The sequence below is a fragment of the Castor canadensis genome, chromosome 17, assembly GCF_047511655.1.
Source record: "Castor canadensis chromosome 17, mCasCan1.hap1v2, whole genome shotgun sequence".
Taxonomy (NCBI): domain Eukaryota; kingdom Metazoa; phylum Chordata; class Mammalia; order Rodentia; family Castoridae; genus Castor; species Castor canadensis.
The window spans coordinates 43,106,459-43,125,334 of record NC_133402.1 but is presented as its reverse complement, the minus strand read 5'-3'; the positions used below and the strand labels follow the sequence as shown (position 1 = coordinate 43,125,334).

Here is an 18,876-nt window from a genome sequence, read left to right as displayed (position 1 = left end):
GATGTTCAGGGACATCCAAGTGAGGAAAACCACTGAGTTCTGTTCATTGTCTTTCTCACTTCAGGTACGAGCACATCCTCTTGGAACCTGACCCAGTTCCAGCATATGCGCTGAAGCTGCTGGTGGCCATGACTGAGCACAACCCAGCATTTACCAGGTACTTTGTCTTGTTTCTTAGCTACAAAATAAGTTTCATGTATTTTGAAAGTAGAATTAGAGGTGTAAGATTATAAAAGGCCAGTGTTTGAGCTGCCAAAGTGGTAGTTTTCTTTATGCTGTTTTGGCTCTTATTTTCATATTTTTAATTCCTTATTTGAGTTTGCATCTATCTGAGCTGGGGTGTAGCTCAAATGCTACTTGCCTGGCAAGTGAGGGTCCGGGTTCAATCCCTTGTATCACAAAACAAACAAAGCCAAGAGTATGACTTTGCATCCTTTGGACAGTATGTGCTTCAAAATGATAGAGTCTTTAAAGTGAATAATCAATACTGCATAATTTTTAAAAAGTCAGTTGGTGCCAGACACTGGTGGCTCATGCCTGTAATTCTAGCTACTTAGGAGACAGAGATGAGGAGGATCGAGGCTCGAAGCCAGACTGGGCAAATAGTTCATGAGACCCTATCAAAAAAAAAATACCAAAAACCAATCCTAACCTAGCAAGTGTGAGTCCTGATTTCAAACCCCAGTGCCCCCGGCCCCCAAAAAAGTCAATTGGTGCCTTATTTATACTGAACACTTTATTAAATCTCTGTGGTATTTATTGATCTTGCTACCAAGGTGCCACACTTTGCTTTCTAAGCAGTAGAGAACCCTTGCCTTTGTTAAATGTGTAAACACAATGATGGAACATTTCCTTAGAACTTAGTCACCCAGGATCTTTTTGAGTCCTGTATAGGACAGTTTGTCCTAGAGAACACCGGGGCCCAGAAGAGGAAGTCAGGAAGGATCCTCCTTTCTTTAATCAAGGAAGCAAGCATTCTTGCAGAGGGGATGTTAGAGAGCCTTGTGGGCTTGAATTATATCTTTAGGAGATGTGCACCTCGAGGTCGCCAGCTGGTCACATGGTTCCAGCCACCTTCATTTCCTCTGCCATGCTGTGTGGGTCTGTAAGGACAGTGCTGTGTCTGTCCCCTTGTTACTAACTAACAAAAAAGGCTATTTTAGAGAGTGTGCACATGCAGTGAAGTGCTGAACCCAAACTGTGTCCTCAGTGGATAAACTAGGCACATGGGGCTGTGACGGAGTCACAGCAGTGCCAGGATGTGCTTGGTCTTTGGGTCACCCGTGGTGCTAGGGTTTCACAGTGCCCAGGCCATTTGCCTTCCCTCATCCCTCTCCAGAAGGTGCCATGCAAACACTGCCTTGTACTCTCTCCCGTGTCACAAAGAACGTGCAGGTCATCGACACTTTTTTCATTTTTCTCACTTGAAGCTCTGTGTTTCTGTGGCCCCTTAGAGCCTTGCAGAATCATCTCCCAGATGGCACCATTCTCACTTCCTAAAGAAGTCCAATTCTGAAGAGTGAATCTGCTAAAAGTTACGTAGAAATTAAACAGTTGGGTCTTTTCTAGACATTTGACATGAAGTGCAAATGTTATAGCTAAGGTTATCCTTTAATAAGATTGGACAGATTACTTTTACTTTATTTATGTTTTTGAAGTGCTGGGGATCAAACCAGATGTTAGAAAAGGGTTTTGCGGTGTGGCTCAGGCTGGCCTTGAACCTGTGATCCTCTTGCCTCAGCCTTTGGAGTGCTGGGATTATGAATGTGAACCACCATGCCTGACTTGAGTTTACTTTAGTAAATTAGATAGCTCGTTCCTGCAGTGTGCTTTCTAGAGTCCTTTTCTTTCTTTCCAACTCACTATTAAAGTTGTCTGAATTTCCTCACATTGGTGGTGGTAGGGAACCCTAGAGAAGTAGAGACAGAAAATTGATGTCTTCTATAGAAATGTTTTATTTTAGAAATGATTATACATGAGGTTAATAAATTAATTCACTCTTGTTTATTCCCCCTCTGAAAACTGTATTACAAACCGAACTGAGAACTAATTTTTAGAATTTTTGTTTTAAATAAACAGTATTTGAGTATATTATTTTTGTTTTAAATTTTAGCAATAAAATCCCAAGGTTCCCTGGCTCTGCACTGCCTCACAGGTCTCTCCCCCAAGGATAATAGTGGCTATTGTTTTAGTGTGTGTTTTTCCTGAACAATTTTGCACTACTTAAATTACACACACACACACTAAAATATACATATACACTAAAATATGTAGCTTTGCTTTGTGATGGTGGATTTTTAAAAACTCAGTACCATTCTGTATGTGTTTTCCTGGAAATTGCTTTTTTATTTATCAAAATGATTTGGAGATATTTTCATACTAGTATTTATTCATATTGTTGCTAATACCTTTGCTGAACTAATACATAAAATTGGATTTCATTTTATTTTGCATTCATCAAACTACTGATAATATGGAATCTCTTCTAATGTTTATTCGGTGTGCTAATTAAAATGTAAATGGTGCGCAGCCTTCAACCTTCAGTTCTGCTAAGAATGTGTTCTACAGAAAAGCTTACATGTATACAAAGATTTCCTGAGGCAAATAATTTTTAAAAATGAGAAAAATTTATTCGATATAAAATTAAGCTATAGTATAGGCTTAATATAGAATAGTGTAACAGTTTATCAGGGTGAGATCTTCCTTCATATGTATATATCTTAATTTATCTAGTTACTGTCTAAAGGACAGACTTGAGTTGTTTCTAATCTTGTGCTTTTACAAACATTAATCTTTAGCATATATCACCACTCTGGGCACTCTAAGGAGATACTCCTGTCACCAGTTTGTGTGTGGATGTACTTTTCACTTTGATGGTAGCATGCTGTCTTTACCATTCTGCACCTCTTTTTAAAATAGAACTGCTGGATTGAAAGAAAATGCGCTTATCACCTGTATCTCTTTTTCGCAGATTCATAGTGTTGCATTTTTGAATGCTCCATATTGACTTAACAAGTTCCCCTTTGGTGACTTGTTTTTCCCTAATGTTTTAGTATTTGAGACAGAGGTATGACTAGTGCATGGGAATCAGCTGTTTATCACATGTAGGAATGTATGCATAGGGTAAATGGGTAGACGAGGAGTGGTTTAATCAGAGGGCATCAGCGATGGTCCCCAGGCCTGTCTGCCCATTAGTATTGCCTGGGAATCAAAACTTGAGACGCCCTGGCTGTATGCCACTCAACTAAACCACTGACTCCTAGACTGGACGGTAACTGTTGGCATTCCTCATCTGATTAACGGCAAATGTGTGAGAACCATTAGCCCGAGCATTTCGAGTATGGGAAGGTGTTGTCAAATTGCCGCCAATCTAGTTTGGACCAATTTTCCCTCCACCAGCTGTGTATAACATGGCAGTCATTGAGACACCTTCATCAAAGCTGTGATGACATTTGTCATTCTGACATGTAAAACTTGAGTCTCTGATATTAATTTCTTAATTTATTACATTGTGATTAGGTAATTTTTTGTTCTTTTTCTGGTTTTTAACATTTGGTTTTATTTGTGTGCTAATATTTGGGTGGTTTTTATAAATGTTCTATGTTTGTTACCATATCCAAAACAAAATTGGGCATAGGGCTGAGTGAGGACTGTCACCCTTAGTTTTGGCAAGTGTCTAAAATGGTAACTCATTAAGCTTAGAGATTTCCTCAGTGATTTAGTAGCAGTGTTTTTTAGGTAAAATGCTTGATGGTAAATGTATATCAAGAGTAGAATTTCTTAGTTGCTTTTTGCAAATACAGTTCTAGTCATAAAAATAACCATGAGCCATTTGTTGTAAGTGTAACTTGTTAATTGGGTCCTTCACCATCATGTTTTTCAAAGGATATTTATCTTAATTTAGCTCATATACATGAAGAGTTTAGAGTACCACACAACAACTCCTGGAACATTAAACCATCCTGCATCGAGTGAAACTTTACTAGTTTTATGTGTTTATTCTTATTTTATAGAATTGTTAGTGGATAAAGAAACTCTTGAAAGCTTAGTCATACCACTGAGGATTTATTTTTCCCCCCAAAAAAAGGAAAATGATCCAGTCTATCTTGTAAATTGCTATGGTTTGAGTGTGTCTCTCAGATATTCATATATGGAACTTTAATTCCTCAGTGCAACAGTATTAGGTGATGGGGCCTGCTATGAGACACTTGGGGATGATAGTGGGGCCATCATGAATATATTAGTGACCTTCTTGTGGGAATGGGTTAGCTATTCTTGGGGTTTGGTCCCATTTTCTGTCTTCCACATCTGCCCTGTTGCCTTCTGACTTCTGCACAAGGTCTTTACAGATGTGGCCACCCAATCTTAGACTTCTCAGCTTGTAGACTGTGAGCCTAAATAAATTTCTTTCCTTTATAAATCAATCACCAGTCTCAGGTATTCTGTTATAGCAATGGAAAATAAATTAGGACATACAGAACAAGAATTTTATTTAAAAAAAAAAAAAAACCAAAAACAACAAACACTGCTTTTCTCCTGAATTTACTTTATTATTCACTTCATAGCAGAAAAGCAAATTGTTTGCTGCCTTGGTGCAGTTTCACTGACAGAAGGAATGTGTCAACTCCCGTGATCTCTGCTCTTTTCTCTCTTTTTAATTGTACAGTAGGTCGCACCAAGCCATTCCTCTCAGAGACAGCAATACTCCAGTAGCTTGTTTCCATTAAGAGCTAATTAGCTCTCAGTAAATCATCCTGAGCATAGAAATTGAGTTTTAATTTGGAGTTCTTTTGGAGCAAAATTTAGCTCTTTTCCTGAATTGCCAATATTTTTTTTTTTGTTTATGTTCTATCTAGGAAGAATTATTTTAGTTTGCTCAAAATGTTAGGACTCTTTGTTCTATGGCAGATTCATAAAAATGCTTCTTAGAAAAATGACATTTAGGGATGTCCAAAATGAAGTTCAGGTGATTCAATGATGTCCCCTTCAATAGAAACCCCTGATTCTGTAGTTGCCATCTCCAGATGACTTCTCTTCTCTGATTCTTGGTTCATTGGTTCCTTTTTTTTTTGGGCAATACTGGGGCTTGAACTCAGGGCCTCATGCTTGGCAGGCAGTGGCTCTACCACTTGAGCCACAATACCAGCCCTATTTTTTTTTTTGAGATAGGGTCGTGCAGACTATTTGCCTAGGCTGGCTGGCTTTGAACTCCTGATCTCTGCCTCCTGTGTAGCTAGAATTACAGGCCTGAGCCATGGTGTGGCAATCCTTTGATTAATTCATTTAACATACAATGAGCACCTGCTGAATGATGACAAGGATAAAGGATAAGATTACTTTCTGTCCCCTTGGGTGTTAGAATTTAGTGAAGGGGACAAATCTCTCTCTCTCTCTCTCTCTCTCTCTCTCTCTCTCTCTCACTCTCTCTCACTCTCTCTCTCTAGTCTGTCTACCTGCCTAGACAGGTGCTCTACTACTTGAGTCATGCCTCCATCCTTCTTTTGCTGTAGTTATTTTTCTGGGAGAACCTCACTTTTTTGCCTCAAATTGTGTTCTTCCTATCTAAGGCCTCCTAAATATCTGGAGTTACAGATACACACCACTATTCCTGGCTTATTGGTTAAGATGAAGTCTTGCTAACTTTTTGCCTGAGCTGGCCTTGAATCATGGTCCTCCAGATCTCCACTTCTGAGAAGCTGGAATTACAGGCATGAGTGGTCAGGAAACAGATTTTTAAACAGGGTTTTATTAAATGTGTAATGATTGCGAAGAGACAGTCATGTTCAGAAAACTATAGCACTGTTTAGAGAAATTTACCCACTCTGCTGTGTGATCATAGCCAAGTCACTTGGCTGCTCTCTATCTAGATTTCTTCCCCTGGAAAATAAGGGTGGTATTAACACATGGTCTATAGAAGAAGGTTCCCTTTTCTTCCCCCCCCCCCTTCCCTTCCTTTTCTTCTGTCATCACTGGAGGCAGAAACGTTGAGGGAAGTGTTCTAGAAGAGGCGAGTCCTGGACAGAGGCAGAAATGCTTGATGATACTGGTGGAAACCAGGGTACTCACACCTCAGAAAAATAAGGAGAAGGGCTTCTCAGTTATGGGATAAAACTGCACAGAGGGCAGTTCATTGGGATTGACCTTGGATAATGGTTGTGGCAGCTGCAGGGAAGCCTCAGTCCAAGGTGGCTTCCCTTTGAGTTTGCCTTTCACATTCTGCATCTTATTAAAATTAGGCTTTGCCATATTTTGAACTATTTTAATTTGGATTTTGTAACCTGGTAAAAATAGAAGGCCAGCTCATCAGAGTTATCAGATATGTTTGAGCTAAATAAGCCATTTCAGGTTATTTTTATCCCCACAATTAGCTGAACTTATACAGCCACAGTATTTCCTCAGACGAAATCTCATGGGTTAAGTAACCATGTGCTAAAGAAAAACCTCATTGTTAAACTTAGACCTAATCAGCTTGTCCAGAAGCGGAGTGTTGCTTCTCCATTGCCTGTGGGTACTGGAGGCCTCCTGAGAAGCTGGCAGGAGCCTTGGTGTCACTGTATATCCTGTAGGGCAGCTGTCATGTGTTTCCCATGTCTTGCTCACTAGCACTCTGCACAATACAGCATCTACTTTCACCTGCTTTTCCCTCTTTCATGATGTCGCCTTGAGCCATCATCCCAGCCATTTGACCAGATCAGGCCCACATCGTTGCTTCTCAGTAAGGAAGAGGAACTTCAGGGAATGAGGCTCATGTGAAGGATTTCAAATGCAGGCACATCTTGAGGCACTGCTCTTTTCCTCAGTCCTGAATCAAGGGCTTTTTCAATCCCGCCTCTCCACCTAATGCTAAAACGTTACTCCTGAAAGGGGTTATAGTGTCTTTTACTTGTCCAAAGTGTATTATTGGTGTTAAAATTTACCAAGAAAGAATTTGGAAGTTAAATTAACATTGCCCTAATTGTCGACTTGCTTAAGTATTTTATATCTTCCCACTGAAATTATCCTTTTAACCATTAACCCTTGAAAAGTGTAATATTTTGTTTTTCCCTGGGAGCATTCTTTTTCTTGGTTCAGCTGGTAGTGGTTGTTCACTGTCATTGGTAACTTAGTAAAACACAATCTCCCATTATAAAGAAAGGGCTAATAATTGGTGTGTGTTTGCTTTATGCTGTCTTGACTGGCTCTATAGGCTATAAGTATGTTAGAACAGACATAAGTTGTCCTTGTTGTGGATTTCCTGATTTGTGAGCCTGCTCTGTTTGTGTCTGCTGGACTCTAGCCAGGAGAGATATTTCAGCACAAAGGTATTTTCTCATTGTTTTCGTTCAACATGGATCTGAGTTCATGGCCACACGAATACTTTGAAGTTGTTTCTGAGTCAGAAGTAGATGGCTTCCTTGGTGTGAGATTTATAAGAAAGCAGCGTTTATTGCAGACATTTATAAATAGTGATTCTCCAGTTGTACTTTGGAGGACAGTTTTAAATCTGAGTATGGATTCAGTAAAACCTTTTATGTTTTGCAAAACATACTACGATCTGTTGACTTTCCCTTGTTATCTAAAGCAGAGATTGGCAAACTGTGACCCCACTGGGCCAACTGGCTGGCAGCTTGTTTTGGTGTGGCTTGTGAGGCAAGAGTGGTGTTTACAGTTTTAAAGGGTTGTAAAACTAACAAACAAAGAGGCAAATGTGAGACAGAATATTTACTTGCTAACTCCTGGGCCTAAAGGAATGAAGCTGTTTCCACTCTGTTGATATAAACGTAAAAATACAGGCATTTTAGAGCTATATGGAACCTGGGAGATCATTCGGATGCTTTAATGTAGATTTTATCATTCGGATATGGCAGTGATTGTTGGATTCAAAAGAGATGGGCATGCCATGCCACAGGAGGCCAGTGGGGTGGGAGCAGAGTCAGTCAGGAGACTGTGGTTTCTGTGGGAAGGAATAGGCCAGACCCAGTGAGCAGCTTTGGCCTTGGCTAACTTGCATGACTTCAGTGAGCTCTGGGGTGTTGGGCTGTCCCTAGGGGTCTGGTACTTGGCCCCGGAGGAATCAGAGCAGGAGACAAGTTTTAGGAGCTCAAAAAATGGGGTGTTTGGGACAGGAGCTCTGGACTGGTTGGCCTGCTTAGGAAAGCTGGCTCATAGCCAGTCGTCAGCTCTCCAGGAATTGACCAGCCCTGGGGTAGATATTCCCTCCAGAGTGAGCAAGGCCCTGAGATGTGGGAGCATCAGAGGTACAGCAAAGCCATGGCTAGTGCACTGGCCTGGGTCTTCACTGAAAGGGCTTCAGAGCATTTGTTGGTTCCCCCACCCCACACAGTTAATGTAAAGGGAGAGCAGAGGTGGGATCCAGATTCCATTGTTCTTTGCTTTACCAAGCTGAGCTACTTCTGGTTTGTCTTGGTCTGTGTTTTGAAACCCAGGTGCCTGTGACCATGCAGGTATAATTATACTCACAGGTGTAATTCCAGCTATTTAGGTGGCAGAGATTGGGAGGATCATAGTTTGAGGCTAGTTCTGCCAAAAGTTAGACCTCATCTCAAAAAATAAGCAGGTGTGGTGGCACACACCTGGGCAAAAAGCATCTATCTACCTATGTAGGTCTCTACACACACACACACACACACACACACACACACACACACACACACACACACACACACACACCCTCTATTTTCACAGTGGAATACTATTCACCCTTAAATAAAGAAATCCTTAGTGTACATCTAAGTGATATTCCCAGCAGTGGAGAGACTGAGGTAGGAGGATTGAGAGTTTGAGGCCAGCCTGGGCTGTATAGCAAGATTCTGTCTTACAAAACAAAAACTAAAAAGGAAAAGAGGAAGAGAGGAAAGAAGAAAAGGAGGGAGGCAGGAAGGATTCCCTCATTGCAGGAGTGTGGATGAGCCCGGAGGACACTGTGTTAAGTGAAATAAGCCATACACAAAAGACAAATGCCCCACGGTCCGACTTACATGTTGAACTCAGAAGTAGAGAGAATGGTGGCTACCAGAACTTGGGCATTGGGCAGGAGATGTTGGGCAAAGGATACAAACTTTCAGTTAGGAAGAGAAATCCAAAAGATATAATGTATAACATGGTGACTGTAGGTAGTAACAATGTATTTTATTCTTGAGAATTGCTGAGAGAGTAGATTGTAAATTATCTCACCATAAAAAATGGATAGGTATATGAGGTAATGTATATTTTGCTCAGTTTAGCCATACCATAATGTATGCTTATTTTAAAACTACATGCTTTATATGGTAAATATATACAATTTATTTGCCTAGTAAATAAATGTTATAGTTTATACTTTTTGATGAGCAAACTCTCAATACCTATTAAACCTTAAGTACCTTTGATTCCACTTTTAGGATTATATCTTATGAAAATAATAAGAGACGTATACAAATATTTCTGTACAAGAATGTCCCTCAAAGCTGGGTGTGTTGGTTCACACCTATAATCCCAGCATGGGAGGATGAAGCAGGAAGATTGTAAGTTGAAAGCCAGCCTGGGCTACATAAACTTAGTCATGAAAAATAAAAAGAAAACCCCCAACCCACCAACCAAAGACAGAACACCCACGCAGACATTTAAAGCAACAGCACCATGGTAGAGCACTTGCCTAGCCAAGAAAAAAAAAAAAAAGACAATGAATTTTTTAGAGTAGAAGGATTATATTTTCATTATAATACTTTTTCACTTTCCCCCAGATATAACATCAATAAAAGACTATATTTATGCTTCTACATTTGCATATTTTATGTAAATAATTTTAAATGCTTTTTTCCTACAATCAGGACAGAAGTGTGGACTTGTTTACCCTGCATGCACATGCATAAGGCTGGTGGCTCTCAGAAGGCCTTAGCGTGAATGACAGTCCCCCCACCTTGTCCATGGGCAGCCTCGAGTAGTTTCACAGTGAGCTTGGGGTCCTAAAGTTACTGAGGCTTAGCAAAAGGAGACGGAGTAGTGGGGCCGAGTCCAAAATCTCAGCATCAGGGGCCACACTGCTCTTCTCCTTTCGCTTCTATCCTGTAACATTCCTTCTTCCTCCTCACATGGCCATTGTGACCACCAGGTTTTCTTGCCAGCTGCTTTTTTTTTTTTTGCTTGTTTCTTTCTGGTGGAAATGGGTTTTGAACTGTTAGAAATGCTTTTGGGACCTTGGGGTATCATGAGAGAAATGACACCACTCAGAAGTCAATAGGCAAGACAAAATTTACTTCTGTGGAAGGGTGTCAGCCAACAAAGACTTCAAGTACAGTTAGCAAGCACACCAAGTAGGAAATCTGTGGGTTTTTTTTTTTTTTTTAATTAATCTCTAGTACAAGTCTGCCCCTCACCCTGATTTGTGCAGGTTTGGGTTCACAATCTTCATGATTGACTAATTTGAGAAGGGGACAAGTGGTCAAAGGACCCTGGGGCAGGGAAAGTAAAGAAATTCCTCTGAGCAATTAGTCGTTTTAAGCAAGCATTTTAAAGACAGGGCATCTGGCGATAACAAGAACTTACTCATCTAGGAACGTTTGCAAATGGGAGCTGTGCAAGGTTAAGTGATGTTTTACAAAGCACTGAGGCAACAATTTGGGGAAGTTAGCTGGGATCTGTACAGTGATAGTTATATAACATAGTAACCTCCTTTGACAGAAAAGACCCAATTTTAGTGGATTCTCACAGAACCCAGGGCTTCATGCTTGGAAAGCAGCTACTCTACCACTTGAGCCATACCTCCAGTCCATTTTGTTCTAGTTACTTTGGAAATGGAGTCTCATGAACTATTTGCCCCTGCTGACCTTGAACTGGGGTACTCCAAATATCAGCCTCCCAAGTAGCTCTAATTACAGGCACGAGCCACCAGAGCCCTGCTTGATTATTTTTCAAATAGAGTCTCATGCTTTTTTTTGACCTCCTATGCCTCCTGCGTAGCTGGGATGACAGGCATACACTACCATGCCCAGTCCTTTACTGGTTTTCATGTAGTGAGTTTTATGTTTGTTTCTTAATTCACCTCTTCTCCAAACATGCTTTTCTCCTCTGAACATTGTCTTAGCATGGTGTCATAGAGCAGGTGAGGTGATGAACTTTGAAACTAATTAGCTGTGTTACCTTGGTGGAGGTTCAGTGCAGTCTTTTTTTTTTTTCTGGTGGGGTGAAGTTAATGATGCCCTCCTCACAGTGTGGATTATGTGAGAAGAGCAGCAGGGAGCACGGCATTGGGCCCAGGCAGCTCCAGCGAGGGAGATCTCGGGCTCTGATGTGATGTGATGTTTACCACCCAGGTGGGTGTCCCAGGGTGGCCACCAGGTGGGACAGATCAAGGCCTTGGAGTCACTCTCCATATCCCCCCTCCTCTCCCTCCTGCATGCTGTAGGTTATCAAGTTCTGTTGAAACAACCTTGTTAATGTTATTACCTATGGATTCCTGCTTTGATTTTCTCACTCCTGTCTTGAGAACAGGCACTTTACCACGTGAACCACTCATCCTTTTCTGCTTTAATTATTTTTCAGATAGACTCTTGTGCTTTTTTCCACGGGCCAGCCTGGACTTCAGTTTCCTCCACCTATGCCTCCCGTGTTGCTGGGATTATAGGCAGGCGCCACCACACTAACTGATCTTCTGTTTCCCAGCCCTGTTGTTTCCCCAGCTGCCCTCACTGTAGCCTGAATAACCTTTTTAAAAATACAAAACTGCTAACGAGACCACTTTCCCTAGAGTCCCCATGTCTAGGTGCACAGACACCTAGAACTGTCTCTGTGAAAGGCCAGGCGGTGTATATCTTTGGCTTTACAGGCTGTGTGGTCTGTGCTACAGCTGCTCAGCTCTGCCATCCAGATTATAAAGCAGCCAGACAGTGTGTAAATGAACAGCTGTGCATCACTAAAGTTTTATTTATGAACACTGAAATTTGAATTTCATGTAATTTTCATCTATCACAAAATAGTCATCTTTTGTTTTTCCTCAGCTTATTACAAACTTAAGAAATGTTCTCAGCCTGTGGACCATACAAATCCAGAGTTTGGCCCACAGGCTGATGCTTTCCAAACCTGGCCCTGGGGTTGAGGCAGTCCACACACACAGCCTCACAAGGTCTTTAGGTGCTTCCCTCCTCCAGCCTGGTCTTTGCTGTCTTCTTCCTTCCTCTTCCACTTACTGAATACTTACTTTTTCACTTACTTTTCATTGCCCTTAACAAGCCATGGTTTTGCTTTCGTCATGCTGTTCCTTTTGCCCAGGACTCACTCTGTCCCTGTCTGTTGTCCCTTTCTTCCCTCCTATGTCTCCAGCTCTATCACTAACCCATTCTTCCATGCTCCCACAGGACCTGTCTTGTGCAGTGTGGTTCTGATCTGAGTGCCTGGGTGTATTTCATTCCTACTGCTCGTCACCTCACCTATTTGCTTAACTTTTCTGTGCCTCAGTTTCTCACCTGAGGAAGAAAAGACTAATAATAAAAATAACAGCAATGCCTTGAACCATGTGTTTTGCATAATAACTGTGTGGTCCCCATTGGCTGCTGCTGTTATTGTTGGATGTGCTTTGAAACCTTTGCTTTGCCTTCAGATACAGAAGACCATTTGTCATCCCTTCTGTACCCTTGGTAGACCTTAACTTCATGTATCTATCATAGCACTTACGATATTGATGTCACTCTTCCTTAACCCTGTGTGTGGCTTGTAATAGGCACTAAGCATATGTTTATTGAATGAATGTGAGAGAAAAGAGAGAACTCTTATCCTACTTCAAGTAGAGGCCTAAAAAAAGACTCCCTTGCATTTCATGAAGTAACAGGACAGAAAAGGGCTCTGGGAAATAAGCAGGCTCATTAAGTTGAAGGAAAGTCAAATATCTCATGTGTAATTGCTTTCTTTTTTGCTGGGCTCATATCTGTGGGAGAACAGAGGTGCTAGCAGTATGTATGGCCAAGCAGTCCTGGGCCTATAATCTGGGCCCCTGTCTGTCCTTTATCTTAGGGCTGTCTCCTTCTCTTGGGTCTCACCTGCAGTTCTCCATGGGGAGCTGGGGATGAATCCAGAATCACATGTTACAGAGAGTATCAAGGACTCAAGAAGCAGCAGAGAAAGGAGGCCAGCTGCAGGGAGGGAGGAGAAAGTCTACTCAGGACCAAGACAGGAAGATAGGACAGCCACACAGGGCAGGACATGGGAATGTGGGACCAGAGCCCTCTGCTGGTTAGCAAGAGCGCTGTCACCTGGGCAGGGACAATTGGTGGAAAGTCCGTGAAGCAGGACTTTGAGGTGCAAGGTAGCCTCTGGAGCTGGTAGACACTGGGGCGCCTTGTCTCTCACTCTGTACCAAGAGCCTCTTCACCCAGGTGCTTCCCTTCACCCAGGTGCTTCCCTTCATTTCTGTGCTTGCCTTGGTAGAATCACTACAGCCTCGTGTCTCTCACACAGGGCTGTGTTTTACATCTGTTGAGGAATTAGGTATAAAAGTATTTTGCAAACTTGATGTGACACATACTTCTTCTGTTTCCACTTAAATTATCCTGTCTGTTGGAGAACACTTTCTTCTATCCAACCCAAAGCTTCTCTTACAAAAATTCTTATCTTTTTCATGTTCTTTTAGGCAGGGGGAGAGTCCTCTGTAGGAGGGGCATTCTAATATATCTTTGTATGATAACTTCATTCTCAGCCTTTCTCAGTGAATGAGGCAGTCATCCTTATAACTTGGATTCAGTTGTTTTTATATATGTTTTGTGTCTGCTGGGATGTAAACTTTCCCAGGAAAGAGACAGAATGCCTGCCCATAATGAAGATTCTCTAGACCTTTGTAAAATGCCTGGACCTAAATTTATGCCCGCTGAAACTCAACCCCGCCGTGTGTGCATGTGTGCATATGATACACTCTGTGAGTGGATCAGCAAGTGTTGCAGGCAAAGGCAAACATTTCAAGGAGAAAAGCTGCCAATTTTTTGCTTTCAGAGAAGTCCTGATATCATACCATAACTAAACATGATGAACTCATTTCTTTGTGAAGCTGACTCACTGAAGGAATCATTTGAAATTCAGTTTGCTGTCAGAGTTTTTAATTTAAAATGACTGTCGTTGGTCCACTAGACTGCTAAGTCATGTAAACAGACAAGCTTTGTGTATAGACAAGTGCTCTTGGGATCTAAAACTCCTAACCAGTATTGTTGGAGAGCTAAACAAAGTCCAGGCTTTATAATCAAGTTGAGCAAAAGTAGCTCATTCAGAGAGTCAAACGTGAATTATTACTAAAAATGGAGGGAGGAATAAAGTGGAATGGAAAGGACTTGAGGGAAGCTCAGGTCTGGGGTAGATGGATTCTAAGATGACCAGTAGGATTCCCAGACCCTGGTGCCTGGGTACCTTCTTGTTATTCAGTTGAACAATAATTTAGTGCTATTGTTTAGGGTCCTTGCAAGTGAAATTAAGGTCAGCCTTACAAAAAAGTTGCCAAGTAATTAAAAAAATTTCTGTGCCCTTCAGCCAGCTTCCGCGAATAGCAACATCAGACATAGCTATTGGACAGTTAGCAAAACCAGAGAATTAGCACTGATAACAGCACTAACAGCTGAACTGCTCATCTTCTTCCAATTCCGCCAGTTTTCCTGCCCAGGACCCAGTCAATCTAATCCTAGTCTCACATAGTGTTTAGTCCTTCTGGTTCCTTTGTCTGGGAAAGTTCCTCAGCTTTCCTGGTCCTTCATGACCACAGTACTTTTGAAATGCCATGGGGAATTATTTTGCAAGATGCCCCTTGATCTATGTTTGCCTGTTTTTTTTGTTTTTTTGTTTTTTTTTTTGGTGCGTGATTACATTGATGTTCTGGCCTCCTGAATACATCGCATTAAGAGTATGCAGGTTGACCATGTGTCTTATTACTGGAACATGAACCTCATTCACTTAGTAAAGTGGTGTCTGCAGGGGTTCTCAGACATTGTGGATATCTTGCATAGGGAGGTACTGTATAGATTTTCTGTTTTTCCACACTCCTATTTTCCATTGTATTTTGGTGGGGCCATGTTTTAAAACTATTACACACCTCACCTCACATTTTTATTATTAGATAATAGAGACTTAGTCTTTCTGACTTCTACAGTTACCAGATCACAGAACTGTGATGCCTGGCAGCCTGTCTTTGGTCTCTAGAGCATATTTTGAGAAGTGAGGTTCTAGACCACATTCCTTCACCATTCGCTTCCCCTATTACAGTCAGATTGGAGTCTGAAAAGCAGATCAAATTGTGTCTTCCAGCTTAAAATCTTCTGACCTTCAGGGTAAAACTTCTTAGCGTGGAATTCAAGGCTGTATCTTCTTAGAATGTTCTGTGCCACTAACCCAAATACACACACTTGCTCACTCCAGACACTTCAACTGGCTAATTCCTACTGTCTGTCAAGGCTCATGAACACTACCTCTCACTGGTCTGGCTAGCTAGGCTTTCTTATGTAGATCCTTTATATCCTGTGCATGTAGCTGTGATAAGAATTAATTCCATTTTTATATTTCTTCATGTGTCTGTTAACCCACTTAACTTTGAGTTTGAGGGGATGGGCATTGAGTTTATAAGGATTAGCACATGGCAAGGGCTCATTAGTGTTGATCATAAATTGAATGTTGAGATATTTTCTAGGAAAACAAGGTCTTTAGGATAGCCATGTGTCACTTAAAGATCTGTTCTGAGAAATGCATCATTAGGTGATTTTGTCCTTGTACAAACATCGCAGCATATACTTACACAAATCTAGAAGTACAGGTCAGTCCCGATTGACCTGTAAGAGATACACAGAAGAGACACTGTGAACACAGGATGTGTGAGGTCACTGCTGGTGTGACAGAGCAGCCTGTCTTACAGAAACTTGTCTTTAATCATTAGAGGATCACAGTCTAAAATAAAGATAAAAACTACAGTGCAGTAAATACATAAGCCAGTAACAGTTTTTGTAACCATTACTGAGTATTATTTACTGTACACAGTTGTCTGCACTGTACTTTTTTTTTTTTGCCATTGGCAGTGCAGTAAATTTGTCTAAACCAGTGTCACTTGTGTGTAATGTGGAGTGACACTTGTGTAATGTCAGCTGCTATGACATTATGATAACTAAGGTGTCAGTAGTCGATAGGAAAATTTCAGCTCCACTGTACTCTTACAGGATGGCTGCTACATTTGTGGTTCACCGTTGACTGCAATGTCGTTATGTAGCACATGGCTGTGCTGAGTAAAATCTGCATGACAGGATGGATATCTGGCATGCAGAGATAGGGTGGTGGATGGAGAATCCCTTTGGAGGGCACATATCCCCTCTGGATGGAGCTGGTTTATGGACTAGACTTCTGGCCTTTGCTTCATGTCTTCTCTCTCTTCACCTGGGTAGATAAAGATTTCAAACAAGCAAGCAAACCCAGTACCAGTTATTTCCTTGGAACTGTGTCATCACTCTTAGGGATTGCTTTCCTTGTCCTGGCAAACCCAGTCTGGAGCAGGCAGGGACCCTGTGCCTCTCCCTTACTTCCTCAGCCTCTGCTCTGAGTTAATAGGAGTTTGGGAGCTGGGAAAGGGAGCTCCTTAGCTTTTGTTCTTGGTTCACCCCTAGGAGGTCTTGGGGCAAAACTTGTAAGGTTTTTTTTTTTTTTTTTTTTCTAGTAATGGGGCTTGAATTCAGGGCTTCACACTTGCTAGGCAGGAGCTATACTACTAGAGCCATTCCACCAGCCCCAAAGTCTTAAGTTTTGAAGGAAAGTTTACAAAGGTTTATAATGTTCTGAAATGCAGCCTAACCCAGTTGTAGCTCTCAGCGTTCCAGTACCAGTAATGACCATCTCCCCATTCCTACTCTAATTGTAACCAGTAATTATTTTCAAATAGGGCCGGATTCATATTTAGTCTTCATTTTCAACCTATGTGGAATACAATTGTGCCAGAAAATAGAGAACGATCAAGGCCACCTAATTCCATAGGCTTTCACTTTAGAAATAACTGCTCTTTCTTACAGAGGAAGTGTTGTGCATTATGAAAATATTATTTTAATTATGTAGTGATTATAGTGATATAATTACCCATAATTTTCTGAGCAAATCCTCTTGTGGATCAGTTTGTACTTGTAAGCTTCTACACATAAATCTCAAGTAAATTTAGAACTTAAATACATATTTCATTTAAATATACACTTACATACATATCTAAATAGTATAAAAGTACATTAACATTTTAATGCTGTTTTAAATACTATTTAGAATGAATTATCAAGCATCAATAAATCTTTTTAAAAAATCTTCCTAACATGAAGGCAACATTTACTCCAGGTAGAGGAGGAGTAGAATGCCAAATAATAGATAGTAAAGATTTTTGTAAGTTTATTTAAGGTTTTCTAATGGAAAGAGCACTTTCTCTGTTAATAATATATATCGTAGATGTATAAAATCCCCGTGAGTCTTCTGAAACAAAACTTTGTAAGGAACACTCCTTAACCACACACTGAATTGATCATTAAATTGCCTTGTGAAGGGGAACAAACACACCCCAAGGAAAAGCCATCCCAGGAAACACATTTGGGTAGGGCAGTATATTTCTGTTTACTTCTTGGAATTCTCTAAATGCAGTGTGCTTTGATGGCTAACATAGAGGAAGAACAGCACACTGTTGCATAGTGAGTATCTTCATACTCCTTTGAAGATTAGGGATAATTTCAGAAAGATCTCTGTTTCGTTTGTTTAGAATTTAAAAAGATTTAAATAATTCTCTTTACTTCCTGTTCTTCAGGTTACCCATAAATCATAGAAATTCCATTTTTTGAGGAGTTAGACTATAACAGGGTCATGTGGTAAAATGATATATGTGACTTAAACCACAGGGCAACCACAGGACACCCCAAAATAACAAAGCGTTTTGTGTCATTATTATCCAAGTTCTGCCATGAAGATTGAGGACTTGTCATCTGATTCATTCTCCAAGAATCAGCAATGTCACCTTGCTTTGGAGGCAAGCTGTCTGCTCCCTGAGAGAGAGGCCAAGCTGTGCTTCAAAGTGCCCTGTCAGTGGAAGAACCCTGAGTCTACTGCTCTGTTACCCAGAGCACAGTGAGACGGGCTGATTGTCTGAGACCTGAGCCACCAGTGCTCTTATGGTGATATGAAATGAGATGCTGAAAGTAAGGACACTGTTTTAAAAAAAAAAAAAAATCACATTTTAGGTTAAGAACGCTGAAAGACAAATGAATATTGTCCCCATAGCAGTGGCTTTGGGTTAATCATGGCCATCAGTGGCACTGTGGCTATCAGATGTCTTATCTACAACTTATGTAAAAATAAATGAGTTGATTAATTGGAAAGCATTTTATGCCACTGTCCAGTACATCACACAGCAGTACTGTTATGACACTCTGGGATATTCTTTGTTTTGTTATCTTTAATTTTTAGAAATGCTAATTAATACCCAGTAAATCACCTTATTGTTTGCTTGTTGGTCACCCCCATAATTTGGAAAAGTATAGAATTTGATGGCTGTTACTTGGTTTGCAGTTACATTTAAGATTAGTTCATGAGTCATGGAAAACAATGTAGGGATTATTTTTTAAAACTAAAAGATTTTAACTTAGCCTGAGTTCCCTTTTTGTTTACCAGATATGGCTCTAAATTATGTTAATGAAATCAGAGGACAAAATTGCCCTGGGTAACTGTGTTCAGAAGAATGCAGGGCCTGGAGTGGTACACTGTAGAGTTAAAGGAGATAGAGGGAATTCAGGCCAGCTTGCTTGTGATATGGTGATGTGGAGAGGATTTGGTGTAATAGTTAAGAATGAATTAAGTAGTTTTGTGTGGTTTAATCATAATAGAATATATCTTACAGCACACTCACACTGGGAATGGATGCTTCTGGAC

General features: G+C 40.8%; 1 protein-coding gene across 14 annotated transcripts in view; it reads left to right on the top strand.

Annotated features, from left to right (window-relative positions):
• Ulk4 (unc-51 like kinase 4) overlaps positions 1-18,876 on the top strand; it is a 548,798-nt gene that overhangs the window by 221,120 nt on the left and 308,802 nt on the right. For 13 of the 14 annotated variants that reach the window (XR_012443110.1, XR_012443108.1, XR_012443109.1 and 10 more), the window contains exon 30: positions 65-157. Coding sequence is in view for 9 of the 14 variants with exons in the window: in XM_074059105.1 (XP_073915206.1) it covers positions 65-157 (93 nt within the window). In the remaining 5 variants the exon portion in view is untranslated. Of the gene's footprint in view, positions 1-64; positions 158-17,904; positions 18,147-18,876 lie in introns of all 14 variants that reach the window. The other variant, XR_012443107.1, reaches the window with a different exon arrangement.